The 18,933-nt window shown below is 43.6% G+C and overlaps 1 protein-coding gene across 6 annotated transcripts in view; it reads right to left on the bottom strand.

Annotated features, from left to right (window-relative positions):
* The window catches only part of Dscam2 (Down syndrome cell adhesion molecule 2), an 89,236-nt gene extending 81,817 nt beyond the window's left edge, over positions 1-7,419 (bottom strand). For all 6 annotated transcript variants that reach the window (XM_071787843.1, XM_071787847.1, XM_071787842.1 and 3 more), the window contains exon 1: positions 6,833-7,419. In XM_071787843.1, coding sequence (XP_071643944.1) covers positions 6,833-6,860 — 28 coding nt within the window. In that variant the 5' untranslated portion in view covers positions 6,861-7,419. The remainder of the gene's footprint in view (positions 1-6,832) is intronic.
* Positions 7,420-18,933: the final 11,514 nt, after the last annotated feature.

Raw genomic sequence — 18,933 nt, 5'->3', positions numbered from 1 at the left:
ACGAGAGCGTTATGGCCCATATATACGATCGTTTCATGTGAGTAAATCTATAAAAATACCTTTACCTTTCATTTCTTCTTTATATGCTTAAATGTACGTTTTATGGGTCTATTGAAAAACGCGCGACTGAGAGCGCGGAGCAGGAGGTGCGTGCACGCGTCTTTTGTCGTGTCGAAAGCGCCGATGAAAAGCAATCTCGACGAACGAAGGTAAACGGTCGGTCCACTCGTACGAGTATTGCCAACTGGCGCGCTCGTTTAAAGACGCGGAGGGTTTAAAGAGGGTTCGATCGATGATCCGACGCGGGGGAAGAAGTGCGGTCCGACGAGTTCTCTGACGGTGTCGCAGAATGTCGGGGGTGTGTTCCGGCCGTGCGTAAAACCGCTGCGCGAGCCTTAATTTACGATCGCGTATAAATCGCAGCGTATAAATTCAAAACTCGACCCGCCGGTTTTTGTTTGCGCACGTATGAAAAAACGTCGCTCTTTGTTTGCAGCGCTATTCGCTCGAGCTCGAATTGATTTTGCAGAAATTCGAATTGTGCAGCGGAATGAGCTTGTGTTTATGCAAAAATAATATATATTTTTGGTGATTTTGATTTTTAATGATGTTGTAAATGCTGATATTATAGAGAATACAAGCATTTTTATTATAGATTTTCCTTGACAAGTAGATAATGGCACGATATAGTCAGACATGGCTAGATATGAACAAGAAAGCTGCGTTTTCTTTCTTACACATATATGAAATCATATGTACAAGGTATATAGTACAAAGTATAGTAATTTATAGGGAAGATAATTTCTTTACGGAAAGAATATAGAGAAAATAATATATGTCTATCATATAATTAAAAGAAAAAAATATTTCATAAAGAAACATACTTTTCATATAAGTACTTCTAATAATTAAGTATTTTTAAATTACTTTTTAAAAATACTTAATCACTAGAAGTACTTTACGAAAAGTCTCATGGCAACATCGATCTCGTAAATCGAGCGAAAGCTTGTGTCTGTCCATTCATTCTAAATTGCCGCAAGTTTGTTGCGGATGTTTAAGTGCACTGGAAAGGTATCCGAACGTGATCCCGAAAGTTTGATCGTGATAAAGCTGCGGCTGATCGCTTTTAACGATTTCGTTCGAGTTGCGACCGCCTAGCTCGTTTCCTTCTTCGCGCTTTCCCCAGTAATCTGCGAGCGCTTATTCGCAAAGAATCGACTATGTTGAAAGACGAGTTATTAAATTTGCGTTGTCGACCACCACCGCCGACTATTTCCGAGCTCGGAGCTCTCCTCGTGTTTGCGAGTGTCATCGAGCAAACGATCAAGCGGAGGGGAGGAACGATAGGAGGTGGGTAATAAAGAAAACCGGTGGTGGCGTCATGTCGTACAAGGGAGAGAAGTGGAGGAAGAGCGAATGGCGGAGGGGAGACGATTTCATTATGACTCGGAACAAAATCCTCTCAAAGCGAATCTCGCGGGAAAGAAGAAGAGTAAGAGTACTGACTATAGTTCGCAGGCACAGTCTCTGAAATAATCCACCGACGACGACAGAGTAATTTCAATTGTAAATGCTCGCGTAAAACTTTGGAGCTAAGAAACGGCCAACGTTGAATTCCCGCGCCGGACTATGCGGCATGACGTATCTTAATCGCTTTTTCACTAGCTCGCGGTAATTCGGGCTGAACACGCTGTTTCCGGTATTTGCGCTGCTAAGTAAATCCTCATTTTCTTTCTCTTGATACATCATTTACCACTTTTCGTTGTCCAAGGCGGATTAAATAATGATATTCATAATTTTTTGTCGACGATGATTAACGGTATTTGATATACGAGCGAATTATCATGAACTCCGTGTAAAAAGTTATAATTATATACATTTACATATTTTATATACACATATATATACAAATATGTGTGTGTTAAATTATGACTTTTCAATCTCTCAATGTGTTTATGATCAACTATATACATAAATATATTACTCGTATAATACTGAACTTTATAAATGTACACGTATATTTCTAAATTGTTCGATTACTTATAACAAGTGACAATATATAAGATGTTGTTACTTTAGGAAATCTAGTAATATATCATTGCTTGAAAGTGTCGGGCAAAAAATTGCGGTATTTGTATCCTTTTCAATCTGAACATTCTTATTCACAACGCGTTCGATCGGCAGATTACAAACGGATCGTATACATCCATTACGTATATGTATCATCATTTCCGCCTATATCGGTCACTAAAGCCCTTCTTCGCGCTTCTGGCATTCCAATAACGCGTACGAGATCGCGTTCGTATCGGAACGTAAGCGGCAGCCGTGAGATTGAAAGCTCTCTGCTCGATCTTCATCCTTTGAAGCGAGGATGGGTATCGAGGAGTATGAGAGGTAAAGGAAAACGAAAGAGAGAGGGGGGAGGGGAAGCGGCACACGAATAGGATGAACATCATAAGTCGCAGAGAAACCGGGAGGGCTTGTAGTTAGCGCAGCTTTCGAGCCCTCTCCTCTTTTCGCTCTTCGTTACTTCGTGCCTCGACCTAGGCTCCGTGCGACGCCAGTCTCACGGCAATACGAATCAGTTTCCTCGAGTTTATATTCATAACGAATAAATTATTCAACCCGGTGCCGGGATTCGAGCCCATCGGGATGCGTAGGCCCGTCACGTCGGCCCATATCATCTACCTAATCGGAGAACGTGCCGGCGAAAAAGCTCTACGTCTCTTTCAGTCGCGGGCCATTCACTCGTCGATCGATATAGCCGGCTCAGATTTTGATGGTCATTTTTGTCGCCGCGCTACGAGCGGAATCAAAGTTAAATGAGAAATTTTCACGTATGTACGTCAGTTTCCGTATGAAATTGTGAAGTAAAACCTTATATAAATATCTAATATCTGTGTAATGGACCTCGTTACATCTTTCATCGTCGAGAGATAATTTCATCTCAGAGAAGTCAAGACTAAATTGTTTACGTGGCATAAAGATATTGTCAAGAAAATATCGTAAACTTATATTTTTTTTTGTATATAGCAGAAGTAAACCATTATAATTTTTATTCCGTTTATATCGAGTCCTTTGCAAATAGATATATTATAATAGATGCATGGCGAGAAAAGTGTTCATTTTTTTTCACTGTTATGTCATTTTGTATTTTAAAAATGAATTACATTTTTTCAAAGAGTTTTGCGAAATGCAAAGGATTAATGGAAGCGTCTAGAACGAACGCTGAAAAATATCAGCTTTAGATTGAATAGCAGTGCAGTGGAAAATCCACGCGCTGTCGCAGGCATGCCTTTCCGGTGTTTCCGAGTGAGAAATAATTAGCAGGTTTCATCAGCCAGCACGTATGCCCGCCCGCGCGTTGCAGCGACCGCGCTTTGAATACGTCACCTCGGAAGCGAATATCGCGCGTTTATTGCAACGCCGAAAAGTACGATCTACCGTACCGGTCCATGTTAAAAGCGCAGTTAAAGCAATAGGAGTAGCTTGCACGAATTTCTGAAATGCTGAAATTGCATTGACGTTTAATAGTTAATCTCATCTTTTTGAAAAATTACGGTAGACTAAAGATAGTTCAGCGAACTTGCTACATAATCAGCATAATTAATTAATCAAGTCTGATTTAATATAACTTGTTAGAAAAACTAAGAAAGAATTTTAAGTTTTAAAATGAAGAAGATGCTAAATGAAAATTTTTTGTTAAATTTTTTGGTGATTGATCTTTTAAAATGTTTTATCTATCATTAAAAAAGTATGCCCTGTCGAACTTTAAGAATCTTTTAAAGATTGATGTTTACGTCTCGTCTACTCAAACTTTTGACTTTCGCGACTTCGCTTTCTACATTTCAACATCTATCACCCGGTAGTTTCTACATTCTTAATTGTTACGTCGAATTTCCGACTTACCTATCGTGGTTTCTGCTCCAATTATTGCCTGTTTAATATCACAATATTAAACATCGTTGCTTGCGTTACGAAAGAGTAACGTCGATAACGTGAAGTTAGTCGAACGGCTCACTTATCTCTGACTTTGCACGAAATTCCTGTTTCTGCTAGCTGATGAATATTTTATAACCGTTAGAAAATATTAATTAACATTGATATCCCAATTTGGGTGCGTGAGGAGAGCAGGAGAGCGAGAAGGATAAGGAGAGGGAGGGAATGTTACGCTGATATAAGCGGAAGAGAGGAGCCTTATTAAGGGTGGCTCTTCCGCCCGCCTGAGCGCTTAAATTTCAGAACGTCGTTCTACGAAACACGGGCGACATCGTTAAGGCACGGCCGTCGAGATTAAAGGCTTTCCCGGATTCGAGAGATTTCAAGTCCGGGATTGTCCGCAATTAGTGCGGAACGAGGGGGTAGAGCGGCGGCGGTGGTAGCGGCGATGGCGACAACGGCGACTACGACGACGAGCTTCTTCAGGAAACTACATAAAGCTTCCTACGCGGAGAGACGAAAGAAAGTGGAAACGTTAACGAGAAGAATCTTAAGATGCGTCGCGATCGTTATCGACCCTTCTTCTTTTCTATGGGTCCCTCGGCTCAAGTCGGCTGTCTGAAAGATGATTGCATTCGCTGCCAGACAAACGTATAGCAGGCAGACGTCGAGAAGCTCGTAATTGATAGTTCTTCCTTGTACACGTCTCGAGTTTATCGTCTTTATGTATCATTAAGGGAGTTATTAAGGAAACGGACGGTACAGTTGACTTTCGCGATTAATTAACGTCCTTAAGCGAGATAAATGGGGCGAGCGCGGAGATCGGAGCTTTTTATACGCTCTCCTGGTGGCGCGATTTTTCGTTGACCTAAATAATTTCGAGTACACTCGTGAGCACAACATCCGAACGAGATAATTTAATGATCGATATTACAACGCAAATAATTTCGGCTGCAAAATATGTTTCTCTTTTCCATACTGCGGTATTAAATAAGGCAAAGTTTCAAACGGTAATGCCGTAATGCACATGGATTTTAATGGGTAAACAACATAAATAATAATAAATGAATATTGAGAAATTATTCGCGCATGCTTTTTCAAATATTCATATTTTTCAGCAGATGAGAGAAACAAGCAAGCAGAAATTTTTTTAGCGTCATTACATCCATTATCTGTTTCTTATTCGCGTTTCATTTAAAAGGGCATGCACTGTAATTTCTTTGAACACCGTATCTCATTCTGTCAAGTGTCGAGATTCAGAAAACGTGTGAAAATGCAGAGGTTAATTACGAAAAAAAATATTTATATAGAAAACGTTATATCATCGAATCAGCATTGTTTTCGACAAAACTTTTCTCCTTATGATATCTTTTCATTATGTATAAGTCGCGTATCTAATTAGCGTCTCGTAGATACTTCATAAAATTTGAGTACATCCTGGAGTTTCACTAGGTTTCTTTACGCTCGCGGAACGAACTTGTTAGCGTGCTGCTTCGCGAATTAGATTTCTGTAAGCGCTCGTGTGCTCGCGCCCGCGCCCGCGCCCGCGCCTTGTTCTATCTTTGTTTCCAGCAGAAACTTTTCGAAGCGCGCCATGACTATAGACATGGAGGAACACACGCGCACGTCGTGTCGCACGCGCGTTTACACGCGCAGGAAGTTGGACAGCTGCGCTGAAATTGTTTCTACGGGAAAATAGTATGGACGTGCGGTAACCGGCGTCGCGATAGCGCGTACGGATGTTCCGCCGCGACGCGAAACTTTCGCACGAACGCGAATTTACACTTCGATCGTTTCAATTACACGCTGCGTCGTCGCAGCCGCGATGTCACGCTGCGCTACGAATACTCGGTTTTTTTTTATAATGCAACCTTTCAGCATCTAGGACACATTGCTGCAGTACGTACAGTGAGAATCGCGGAAAAAAAAACCGAGAGATCGTGACCCGCTGTAAGCTCGATCGGTCGACATACGAATATCGAGCTTTAAGGTTTATCGTATTCGAGACGTGACAATTCCGAAGTCGCATTCAAATTTGAGGACGGAAATATACGAAATTTACGATACTCATTCGAGAGTCACGTGTACGGCGAATCGTAAAGTCAAAATGAAAGTTTTGTTCACGCTAAACGCAGACCTCCGACCTTTACGGTATATCCGAGATATGAGATACTTGGAAGTTCGTTTTTTTTTTTTCTAATAAACCGGCGCAACATCTTGTCGCAATGGCAAGGGAGCGTTTTCTCTTTTTGTAAAATTTTATCATAAAATATTTATTTAAGGACGGCTTCACTATATTTGTTTAATTTAATTTAATTACTCTAAATAAGCACCGGTTCTGTTGAAAAGCTCATATTCTCGAAATAAGTGAGAATTCAGTGAAAATAATGGTTCAACCATCAAGCGGTATCAATGCCCATTTCAAGTATAACGGAGCAGAGAATGAGCTCTTCGGCGTTATCCTGAAAAGGGCAAAATCCCTGGATCAGCATCCACATAATATAATTCGATATCCTGTAGGAATGAAGGAGTTCGAACGAGCGGTCGTTTGAATTCACTATGTCCTTTGAGCGTCAGTCGCACTGGTAATGTCACTTTTAGTTAACTAAACTTTCATTTCCCGTCTATATTATAGGTAAACCTTTCATCCGAAGAAGTGAAACGAAAAGTCTGTTAATTTAAGCTTAATTTGAACTACGTAACGTGCAAGTATCAGTCTAATAGATCCTTTTTACAATGCAATGCTTATGTATCGTAAAAAAGATCTATTACACTGTCTATCTGAAAAGCATCTATCCGCACTGTCGGCTTTTTTCATTTTATTCATTGTAGAGGAATCGATCCGTAACGGGAGATTTGCGATAATAAAAAGAGACGTTCGAGACGGACTTACCTGCGAAGATTAGGCAGCGGGCCAGCATCCTTCGATCTTGTGGTCGAATCCCACGTTTGACCGAGCTCGGCGCCTAGTTCTCAAGGAAGAACGATGACGCACGTCCGTTTCAGCGTCACTCCGATCCTCGTGATCCGCCGTCGGGTCGTTGCCGGATCGTCACCGCCGCCGCCGTCGCCGTCGCCGTCGTCGTCGTTGTTCTCGTCGTTATCGTCGTCCTCGTCGTCGTCGGTGACGTGCACGACGCGCGGCGCGGGGACCCGATGGCGATGGTGGTCGACGACGATGAGAACGAGCGGCGTGTCGTCGCGGTGTCGACGGCGATGCTGCTGCAAGTGCACGCGGTGCATACGCGGTGCGCGGCCGATCTAAAAGCCGGCGTTTAGATATCGCGCGGCGAATTGCGACGGGGGATGGCGACGTAGGTCAACGGGGGCGGTGAGGGGGAGGCGAAGAGGGCACAGATATAAGTAGTATACCCGAGAGCGGAAGAGGTCCGGCGGAAAATGCGACGCGCGTCTACTATCCTCGCGATGAGAGTCTTTGGCCTCCGGCACCGCCGGCCACGACTGATCGTGCCGGGTAATCCCCCGCGAATGTCGGGGCGCATGCGTTCCACCCTTTCTCTCTCTCTCTCTCTCTCTCTACCCTCTCTACCCTTTCCTCCTCCCCTTCTCCCGTCGGGCGCGGGGTGGTTGCCCCTCTTCACTCGGAGTTTCTCTCGCGCGAGCGCTGGCTTCCGCTGAGAGGGTGTTGGGCGGTAGGTGGTAGGTAGTTGGTGGTACAGGTGCTAGGACGGAGGGAAGAGAGGATACACTCCCGCACACGCACGATGAGATAGCGCTCTCAAATAGCAGACGTGATTTAGCCATTTACCGGCGCTAGTGCTTAGGAAATATTAAACGGTAAAAGCGGTGCATCATTTTTTATTGCTGCAAGCACCAAGAGAGAAAGAGAGGAAGGAACTGCTACATCAGAGTAACAACTAAATATCGCGCAGTAGAGATAATTATCTTCGATTAATTTTATCGCTTACTAGATTATAATCAGTGGGGGAAAAAAAATGTAACGATGACAGCGGAAAAAATTTATTATCTGCGATTTATTAGATTTCCTTCTATTTATACGAGAGATTCTATATTATGACTTCCTTTCTCTGAGACCCACTCACTCCCGCGGGCTGATTTCCGTTGAGAGGGTTGGCAGATAGATGGGTAGATAGGTACAGGTGCTACGAAGAACGGAAGGCAATACGCATTCGTAGTAGACACGGAGCTCATCGCTTCGAGGAGATAACTTTCTCCGTTACTATACCGGGATTTAACCGTTCATCGGAATGATACTTCGTACAGTGTAAAGAAGAGTGTTACTTAGAGGTCGTGTTACTAATTGTAAGTGTTACTAAGCGGTAATTTTCTTGTTGCAAATAGCCCTCGGACTTGTTACGTCAACAACAATTGCAGCTGTCCGTTATCTCTGATTAGCTGTCATTTTCTAGATTCCAGGTATTACTGATTTATTTGTAGTGTAACAGATATCTGCTACTTTATTACACAGCGTACTTATTAGTTTCATTAGTGAGCTAAAGACACGCATTAGAAGGTGTGTTAAGAATAACAGAATAAAAATACGCTTGTTACGCAGAATTAAATACTAAAAGACTTATTTTCGGGATATTTTCAAAATTAACGAATGAATGAAGAATGATACAAGCGAGTAGAGTATTTTAGTAATACCCGGCGTGGAATCAGTTATTCTATTACGGGTCAAATACTATTACGTAATAATTGAAGCAGAGATAATAGACATGTGTAGAATCAATCTTAAAAATTGATACTCAGAATGTAACAGTCAACAATTGAGAAACTATTTCGATTTTGGTAGATACTTTATTATATTTATGTCTCGACGTCTAGACCGACTTCTGTAAATAGAATGTATTCATATTTCCATTAAAACAATCGATAATGCGACATTGTGCACGTCGAAATCTTTTGAGGGACAATTAAATATACTTGCAGCCAGCAAAATCTCAAGGATAAACGGCCGTTCTTCAAACCGCCACCATGGCGATGAATCTTGTATACACAGAAGGATGGATGGGATGGTAGACGAAGGCTGAAGCACAGGTGTCACAAAGGACGAAAGGGAGTAGCGTTTGCATTCCGCGGCCGTGAAGCACACTCGAATCCGTACGCGGATATTACTCCGCGCGCATAATACCCGCGCGCGTGCATAAATTATCCGCGAAACCGCGGGAGCCTATGTATTCCCGACTGCTGTGCGTTATACTTCCTCCCGCCTGCCCCGCGGAACAAACGCAAATCGCGTCTTGCAACGGCGGGCGCACGTCTGCGAATCGCTCCTTTAATTAATTAGCCGTCTATCTCTTTCTCTGTATAATTTATCACGAAATATATTTAATTTCTTTCCCCTTTCTTCCCGAGGTGGCCGCGGCGCGCGCGGCTTCTTGCCACGCTCGAAAAACGTCAGGAACATTTTTCACGCTCTTTATATTTCTCATATCATCCTTCTAATATGCAAATGAATTTTTACTACACTTTACTCCGGCCGCTATTAACCGTTAGTTCAGCCTTCGTACCTCTGCCTTCGTAATTATATTTTCCGTCACGTCGCAGCTTTTTTCTTCGATTTATTTCAGCGCCAAATCTCTTTGACGCTTATCACATCGTGTCACATCGTGTTTTCATTCCGTGAATGTTGAAAAGGAACATCTCGATATCTCTTTCGAGATTGCACCTCGCTCGCTTCAATCTCTCCTTCTCGGGAGGGCGAGCTCGCGCGCGATCGATCGCGATGTTTAATTATCCGACCACGCGTTTTACGGTCCGGAGAACCTTCGCTATACGCGTCTCGCGTCGTGTTGATCGCTGACTGGTGCGAGCACTTATCTACTGTCGTGCACGCAGAAACGCTCGCGCAATAGAAAACTGTCATCGTCGATGGTGTAACGTCGCGCGCAATAAAGCTCCGGCAAACGCGAAGGGACACGATCGTGAAGGTGGCGAAGGGGATGAGGCGGCCGAAAGTTTCCATGTTTAAGCGACGAAGTGCTCGCAAAACAGGTTCGAATCATAAAAGGTACGTTGTAAAGTTATAAGCGAGTAAACCGGAGAGACGAAAGCGGGAGAGGAGGCTGAAATTTTCGTATAAATTATTGGTATAATTGATATGAATAATGCCGGAGTAAAAGTACCTCGCGGATGATATTGAAGATGCGTTTGTTACGAATAATTTTCTCGTGTCTCTTTCTGTGAACATATTTTTTATTTATATATTGTAATTACGCGTTATATCCCATCGCTCATCGTCATTATTCAATTATCGTTATTCATCAATCGTTCATTGCCATTAGTAATTAATATTATCATAAATATGCCATCGGTAATGGTATATTACATTAGCCATTAAATCTTAATGCAATCATTGCGTAATATTTTTCATGTCCAATCTGGGGACGGACTTGAATCAATTGGAATCCGGTTTTGTGTATCTTTTAATGTAACCGCGTGACGAAAGTACTTAATATTTTCATTTATCAAGAGACGCGAATTATCCGACCATGTATCTTGATAACTCGTATTACCCGCGCAGCTATTTATTCGAGCCCATTTATTTCGGAGGATTTGTTTCGCTGCCAGGGCGAGCGTTTAGCACGAGGTCGCGGAGTGTACGGAGTTTAGTATAATAGTATCGGTGAAGCGAAACTCTCGACAACTCTCGAACCGTCCTCTCGTTCGCCCCGTTTCGAGCGTGTACGAGAGCGAGACGACTTCGTGGATCAACGAAGACAAGAAGATCGGGGAGGGTAAGAGAGCGACGGGGTAGGTAAGGGTGATGCACGAAGCTCGCTGGATGCAGTGGCAACTCGATGCAACTGAGGCGGAGGGATGCGACGACTGTGTCCGAGCACGTCGTTAAAACTCGACCTGGGGCTACGATTGTCGTTGTCCTTGTCGTCGTCGTCTACCGAGTGTACACTCTCTCCCCGTTTCTCTCGTTCACTCACACATCCCTCGACTCGCTCTCTTCTCCGTCCGACAGCGCGTTGGTCTATCGCTCTACCAGGCTCGCTCGTTCGACTATTGTTTCGTCAAGTGCGACGTAAAAGACTCGAAGATCACCCCCTCCTCCCCGGTTCGCCCGGCCTCCATTGTACCGGCTATTAAGGCCGTTGTCTTGATTCCCTTGCTTTCCCTCTCTCTTTCTACCCCATGCTTATAATCTCTCTCTTTCTCCCTTCGTCTACTCATCGTCGAAGCCCGGCTACCACCCTGTCTCTCCTTCCTTTTGAGTCCCTTCGTCGCGAAGAGGCAAGTGCAGTTTGCGCAAATTCAAATTTATCCCCGGGTCACGTTCCCTCGAGGAGCGAATTAAGGGCCCGGGCATGGAGCTGTCAGGAAGCACGCGTCGCTACTTAATCCTATCCGTAGCCCGTCTGCGAGAACGCGCGGCGAATATGTTGCGGTTCGCAACCGACTCGAACCGGTTTCCGGGCGAGTTGCGCTTTGCTTTTCCATTTTCGTCGCAAGATTTCGCGGGAAACTTACAATCGCGTTCTTAGACATCGAGCAGACATAGCCATAGATTTTTTCGTTCCTTTTAAGTTGAACTCTTTAATCCGAAAAACGTGATAAAACTTACATTCCAGCGATCAAAAATTGAAAAATTAATAGAACAAGAATTAAGAACTCGTATTACATTAAAAAAATATTAACTCCTTATATATTTCATTTTTCTACGATAATATAATTCCTCTTTCACATTTTTTTCTTCCCTTATTTCGGCATTTCAAATTATAGAATTAATAGAGTCTGTCCGCGCATAAAGCTTTTTCTTCTTACTTCTCTTCGTGATCATTTCCACCAGTTTATCGGTCCTTCGACTTTATCGTCGTTGCATTCTTCAATCTTAAGTGCGAGACATAGCCGCATTCGTGGCATTTCCTCGTAGAGATTCACGGAAACTGACTCGAAGGGAGACAGAGAGGCGGCGAGTCCCGTCGCAAATTGGTTGGGTAATCGATGCCGGTCTTGGCATTCCATTCGTAGGTCAGACGTGTACCGTTTAATTAGAATACCCCGTTCTATCGCGTTAAATACCAGGTCGTACCGGAAGGACCGATTCGGATTTTTGTAATTTCATGCCTCTCACTCAGATTCCTGACATCCGGAGAATCACGACATTAAACTCGGCACGTTTAACGATGCAAAGATAGAAGATTAAATGCACTCTATATTTCGCACATTCAAGTTATTGTAAGATAAAAGAATTGCGTTAATGTTTTAAACATTTGTCAAGTATTTGCAATCAAGCGCTTTAGAATATATCTGGAACATTCGAGATATTAACATATGTCACATAATGCTATACACCCAGCTATACAATATACAATTTATATAATATCACGCTTATAATTACCAAATAATTATAGTACACGCAATGCGTCATGTATATTTATCGGTAAGCATTTCAAGCTGCTAGCCATTTCGTTTTTTGAAGCCGGGTACCCGAGAAATTAATCCGCTCATGGGTTTAATAAGTCATGCGCGGGAAATTTATTAGGCGAACAAAATACGAGAAAGGAAATTATGTAAACATTACGCGAGAAAACGTAATCTCCATCGCTTGAGAGTGGCCGCGTCGCATTAAAATTAGCAGCTACCCAAACTCCGCGCTTGCATAACGCAATATTACAAACAGCATGGCGGCGACGCGAGCCACGCTCGAATGGTATACAGAAACCATTAATTAACGGTCGTCGGTACGTTTAATTGGTATTAGTTTAATTATCGTGGAAGCTACGAGGTCTCGAGGGGAATCGATGTCGAGGCAAGATGGCTGGATAGATAAATAAAATGGAAAAAGGAAGGGGGGTGAGAAAGAGAGGCAGGGGGCAGATATTCGCAAGAAGATTGAAGAAAGAGAATCCCGTACGCGGATTTTCAGCAAATAGAAGAGAGACAAGGGCTGGACAAAGGTATTCGCGATGAATGAATGAAGACTGTGGTAGGTACAGTTCTTTCATTACGAATATTGAACGCGCATTTAAAGGAGCGCTATGCTTGGAAAATACAAAGAATGATCGCTCACGCTGCAACTTTCGAAGAAAGCGGTGGAAACTTTTGCGGAAAACGTCGAACGAGTTTTCTCGAAATATCAAGCTTCGAAATTTTACCAACTGTAATTACGTCTTGCAACGATAATGAGTTTCTAAAATATATGAGCAGAAAGTTCTTGCGCTTAAAAATAAAATTTGGTACTTTAGCTTTCGCGCACAAAATATTCTCATCCGAAAGTATATTATTTCGTCGAGACTGCATTTGTAAAAATGTGGTCTTAGTTTAGAGAATAACGTGATAAATATAATTGTCATTACATGACGCAACATATATATAATTATTCTTTTTTATTTTGACTTACTTTTCAGCTTTGGTAGGAGACGTGACAGTAATAAGTTATCGACGATAAATTTTTTGACAAGACTCGGAAGGAAAGATCGAGAGCTAATGGGAATATTAAATACCCTTCAAGATTTCAAGTACTTTTCGCGACCCTGTTCCGACTCCAGGGGGCGAGGGGAAAAGTGATGCGAGAAGGAGATAGGCCACGGACGATGGTGTGAGTGCTAAAACGGCTACGTGGAGGGTCATAATTAAATTTAGATTTCGCTGTGGGACGCAACAAAGCTAGGTGGGGATGGAGCACGAAGGGTTCCGGGAGAAAAAGAAGCAGACGGGCTGGCGCAGACGTAAGAAAAGGCGCGGCCTTCGTCGCGTCCTCGTAATTGAATTAAAATTTGAATCGTCGGGAGATGAGTGCCTTAAGTGCCCGCGACTATGAGCGAGGACGAAACGACGGAAGTCCGCCGCCGCGGCCTTTCGCGACTGCGCGCCCGCGCCGCGCCGGCAGCGTCTCGTCACCGGCAATCCCGCGTCGATCCCTTTTTCCGGCAAATTGTAAAAATGCAAAGTGAATTTTTTTACGCGCGGACGTGAAGTGCCCCCCGCTCCAGATCGAAGGATTCCTCGCGCTATGTACATTTGCCGGTAAAGGGAGAACCGCGTTACTGAAGCAATGAAATTTATTTCTTTATTTTAATTTCGATCTGACCGTCCTTTTCTCAATCTGTATCAAATTTAAATAAATCCATACAAATACGGCGCGATCGTATTATTTACGTTTCGACTGCGCGAGGATTTTACTATGTTGTTGTTACACAGTTTGTAAAATTGTTACAATTCGTATCCACATAAATGTCCGTCACAATTATATTTTCCATTTACGAGCGAAATAAAAAAAAATATTTCGCGTGTCTTATTTTCTTTTATAATATTTACCATAGAGTTTAATGAAAATTTCTTCCACTTTTTTTTCAACTTCGAAAATAAAACTTTTTATGCGCAACGCAATATAAAATATTTTCACCGGAAGTTTTTATGTATGGCAGAACGATACAGGATTTCCTCTTCCGCGATTCTCTATATTGATTGGCCGCGTTGTTACTGACCAAAATGAATATCGCAGAAATCACACGTCCCATTAAATCGTTACAGGCGCCGCGCGCCGTGCTATCGAGTGGTAAGTTTATTATGTTAGATCCGTCTTTATGGTTCTTGACACACTTCGGTTAAAGAGCCCATTACATTATCGGCTGTATACTAGAGATTCTAGAGAATATCACGTAACTAAGAAGAGCGCGATGGCCGAGTACCATCGATGCGAGATTTACATTCTCCCGCTGTTCGAGAGCACACCGGCCTCGAATACCTCCGTCATAACGCAGGCAGAAGCCGAAGGAGGCTAGTCGAGGTCTCGCTGGTCCTCGGCGTTTAAAGTGCAGCGCTCGTCGAAGGATGCGAAACGTCAGCTATTCAAGTCGACGAACTTGGACTCGACTAGCATTAAGGATCTCTCTCTTTCCCCTTTGTCGCTCGTGTTCCGCTTGCCGCCAACTATATTTTCCTTTCTTTTCCCTCCTCTTTTTCCTCCTCTTGCACCCGCAGTTGGTGAACGACTAGAATATCACTTCAAACCGTTTTGATTGGCCACCAAAGTGACTGTCCGACATCCGAACTCCTTTCGCTATTATCTTCGGATTGATTATACACGCGGTAATGAAAGAATGAAGAGCTCTTCGCACGCGACCATAGTTTTGATTTTGTTTATTTTTTATTGAATTATTGGGTCAGATTTTTATTAAAGTCTAATACTATATTTTAATAATATTATTTAAAGATATTACTGTTTTTAGTATTATTTTATATGTAGCTAGTCGATTTAATAGACATAAGTTCAAAAAATCTAACAATAAGTTAATACATAAATGTTACTTTGTACAGTAAAATTATTTGCTTTCTGTGCAAATAGGACGCGATTATTATTGGGAATGTATAGATATCTGTAAAAATCGCGAATCTTATTTTTACATTAGGCCAGTGTGGGAATATTATAATTTGTTTATTTTATTTTGTACTAGACAGTAAATTGACGAAACAAACACATGATTTACGAGTTTTGAGGTAGCAGCTTTTCTAGAGTAAACAAAAAATTTTCAAGAGGTTCTCCTATTTACGCAGCAAATCTGGCGTTAATGTTTTATAATGGCGTTGAAATCCGTACGTGCTTTCAAGTAAGAAAACCTACGAGTGTCTCGAATTCCACCCTGATGCGTGCGTGATTCTCGCGAGATTTTCGCAGGACTCTATCCGCAGTTTCAATCTCCCTCCCGCCGAAAGGAAGAATACGTACGTGGGGCTCTTAGGCGAACGAGAGGAGGGAATGAGGGCCACGCGTTCGAGAGAAAAGAGACCTGCACCGTGGGGAAACGCGAGCCGTGAATCAACGGACGATTCACAGCGGGACTCATTCCGCCGTTCTTTTATTCCTGAGACTTGTGGATTGATGGTATCGCTCGCAGATGGAAATGCGTGTAATTTTTACAACGTCGGCTCCGCGGCTCCGCTCCGTCGTCCGCCGACCGCGACGCAACTGCTGACGCTCCATCTCCCCGCCGCGGTCTGCTTACTAGCGCGTTTCCGTAACTTTGCGGAATACGTCGAAACCCTCGAGGCGATTTCGCGCGAAATAACCTACGCCGGAACTTTCCGCCGAAGCACCACTCTACCGCGAGAGAAATTACGTCATTACTTGACGATAATAAATTTCTGTCCTAAGTGCGGCAACTTTGGGCACAACTCCGACAAGTTGAGGACGGTTTGTTCGCGCCGCGCGAAACGCGTATTGAAAATTATTTGAAATCTGCGAAGTAGCTTTCGGGAATTCGATGTTTCGCGAGTATTTTCAAGATTGTGTGTGTTCTTCCAATATTTCTTTTTTCCCCGCGCTCTAACAGCGGTTGCTCGTTTCTAAAGTTTGCCGCAAACACGACTGTCTTCGCGACAGCTATTTGCTCGAGAATTATTCTCGAAGCATCCGATTCAGCCGATCTTATCGATCGGTGGCAGATGAGTGTCACTCTCGCCCCTCCCGTTTTCGATCTTCCTCGCTCCCTCTCATCCCCCGCCCGAGTGTCGGTCAATACGACAAATCCGCCGGCAATAAAACACCGACACGACCGCGCTGCCGCGTTCCTCTTTTTTGGTATTTTCCCCCCAGTTCTTTGTCGCTGTTCCTCTTTTTCATTTCGCGCTTCGTTCATCCCGCTCGGTCTTTTTTCATCTCGTCTCTCCCTCGCCCTCTCTCTCTGTCTCTCTCTCTCTCTCTCTCTCTCTCTCTCTCTCTCTCTCTCTCTCTCTCTCTCTCTCTCTCTTTGTCTCTTTTTGCAAAACTACCGCTAGTATGCATGTACATATGTACGTGAGCAACGATTGTATGGATCGCGACCGCGATGTATATGTGTTGGGGGTCCACCACCGAATAATAAATTATAGCCAGACTGTGTGCTGCGGATGTATTTGAATTTTCGGGCGTGGGAAAACAGCGCGATCAACGACCTGTTTGCCTTCAACAAAATATTGGAAAGCAGTTCAAGATATCGATGTAGCGCGGAAGTAGCGAAATATTTATAATATCCGTCCAATTTGATAAAGAAAACTTAGATCTTCTATTTGTTGAGCGTTGGCCAAATACAATTTTGATTAAGAATATGAAGCAATTTTTAAATAGCGACGAGCGAAGCGAGAACTTTGAATATATTTTATGTAAATTTGCATATAACCCAAGAATTGGAAGACACGATTATTTGTGCAGTTAGATACAGTTAAGAAAAGGTACAATTTATTTACTTAAACTTTACATTTTTTGCGGATACCCGATTAGCTTGATTTAATTCCGGATTTGTGCACAAAAGAGAATATAATGTGCAAAGAATGTAATTGAAAATTTGCCTGACAATGAGAGGCAAAGGTGCGACGTAACGCCGCGTAACGAACCCGAAAACAGCGCGGCGGATAGAACGGGCACCAGGTGGACCTTAATTAGCCGCGTTTTCCGATCAAAGTCGAGGTCTCGCAGACGCCTGCATTTAATATTAATCCCCGAGCGGCGGGAAGGAGTGGCGAACACGGCGCGATAGTGCGTGGTTGGGAGGTTGTTGGGCCGGGATGTAGCGATTCTCGAAGAGAGAGAGCGCGCCCGCAGCGTTGGCGCCCACGGAACGTTCGCCAATTCCGATCCGGCAGGCGCAACGTGCGCCTAATTGGTCAGATTTGTAATCGGGTACAGAGAGCGTCAGGTCGATTCGGGTTTGGCACGGCGAGTGTTCGCCAGTTGGGAGTTGGGTGGTGAACGTGTGTGCGACAGGGGTGAAACAGGAGAGAGAAAGAGAGAACGTTGAAGAGAGAGCGAGGATGGATGGTTGGATTGAGAGAGAGAGAGAGAGAGAGGGGGAGAGAGAGAGAGAGAGAGAGAGAGAGAGAGAGAGAGAGAGAGAGAGAGAGACAGGACGTCGAGAATTGGAGGGGGGCGGGGAGGCGCGAGGTACAGGGAGAGAAATTGCGTGGAAGAGAGATGGGGCGAAACAGGAACAAGAGAGAGAAGGACAGAGACGGGAGAGGGATGATCGCACACGCGGCACAGATGTGTTTGAAACATCGTGCCGCTCTAGCCATGCCTAGCCTAAATTTATATCCACATCCTCTCCATCCTCTGCGCGACCTTTCCTTCCTCCTCTCCGGCTTCTCTCTCTCTCTCTCGTTCATTTCGCGCCCACCATCGTGCGTCTCGTAATCCGCGCTAATTTAATTGCTCGTCGTCATCGATGGCCATTAACCGGGATAGAATTGTCGGCAGTATCACTGCCGGTACAAGGGCCGCCGGCTGCAGTGCGCACACTGTGTAGAAGAGGTAACGATGACATTATGGAGTTCTAAACTGTCGTCGAAGCATCGTCGCGTGCGAGGAGGTCGGGTTTTCCGTTTCTTTCAGAACCGCTCATGCGCTCTTTCCTCTTCTGTTTTCCTGCTTCGTGGGGTGAACATGTATTTCTTTCACTTTAAGTATCAGGGAAGAAAGCGCGCTTCGAAAGAGAGCAGAGGTCTAAAGACCAGACAATATAAAGTTGTGAAAGATTAATATCAATGTTATATCTTTTATCCGCACTTTTTTTTATATCGTCTATAAAAGTTAGATTCTATCAAAAATGCTTAAAAAATTTCTTTAAAAGAATTTATCTGATAAAATCTTCTTTTTCTTACTCGGAATATATGAAATTTTGAAAAGCGCGATATCGATGCACATATTGCTTCCGGTATCATCGACGCCTGATTATTACCTGCCGCGTAACGTCAGCCGATTGTTACGCGCACGGCCATCAACGTCCAATAAATTTATGGGCCCGTGGATGTAGCCCAGCCGCCTACGTTGAAGACCCTTCACACGAAATGTAATTGGCCAACCGGCCGAATGAGCGTCGAACATGTCGTTAATGTAACCACTGCTAAGCGTCGTAATAATCGACCGGATTCGAGGTGATTGGAAACATCGAGAAGAGCCATCACTTTCGTATATGTCAGGATGATCTCACAAATATGTACATAGATATACCTACCTATTTTGTTTGTTTTTTAATGACATACCATGAAGTCTATAAATTAGTTGCGCTAATCACACGATGGGAT

Source organism: Temnothorax longispinosus, chromosome 9 (genome assembly GCF_030848805.1).
Source record: "Temnothorax longispinosus isolate EJ_2023e chromosome 9, Tlon_JGU_v1, whole genome shotgun sequence".
NCBI classification, from domain to species: domain Eukaryota; kingdom Metazoa; phylum Arthropoda; class Insecta; order Hymenoptera; family Formicidae; genus Temnothorax; species Temnothorax longispinosus.
Note: the sequence above shows the minus strand (reverse complement) of the source record. Positions and strands in the feature narration are given on the sequence as shown.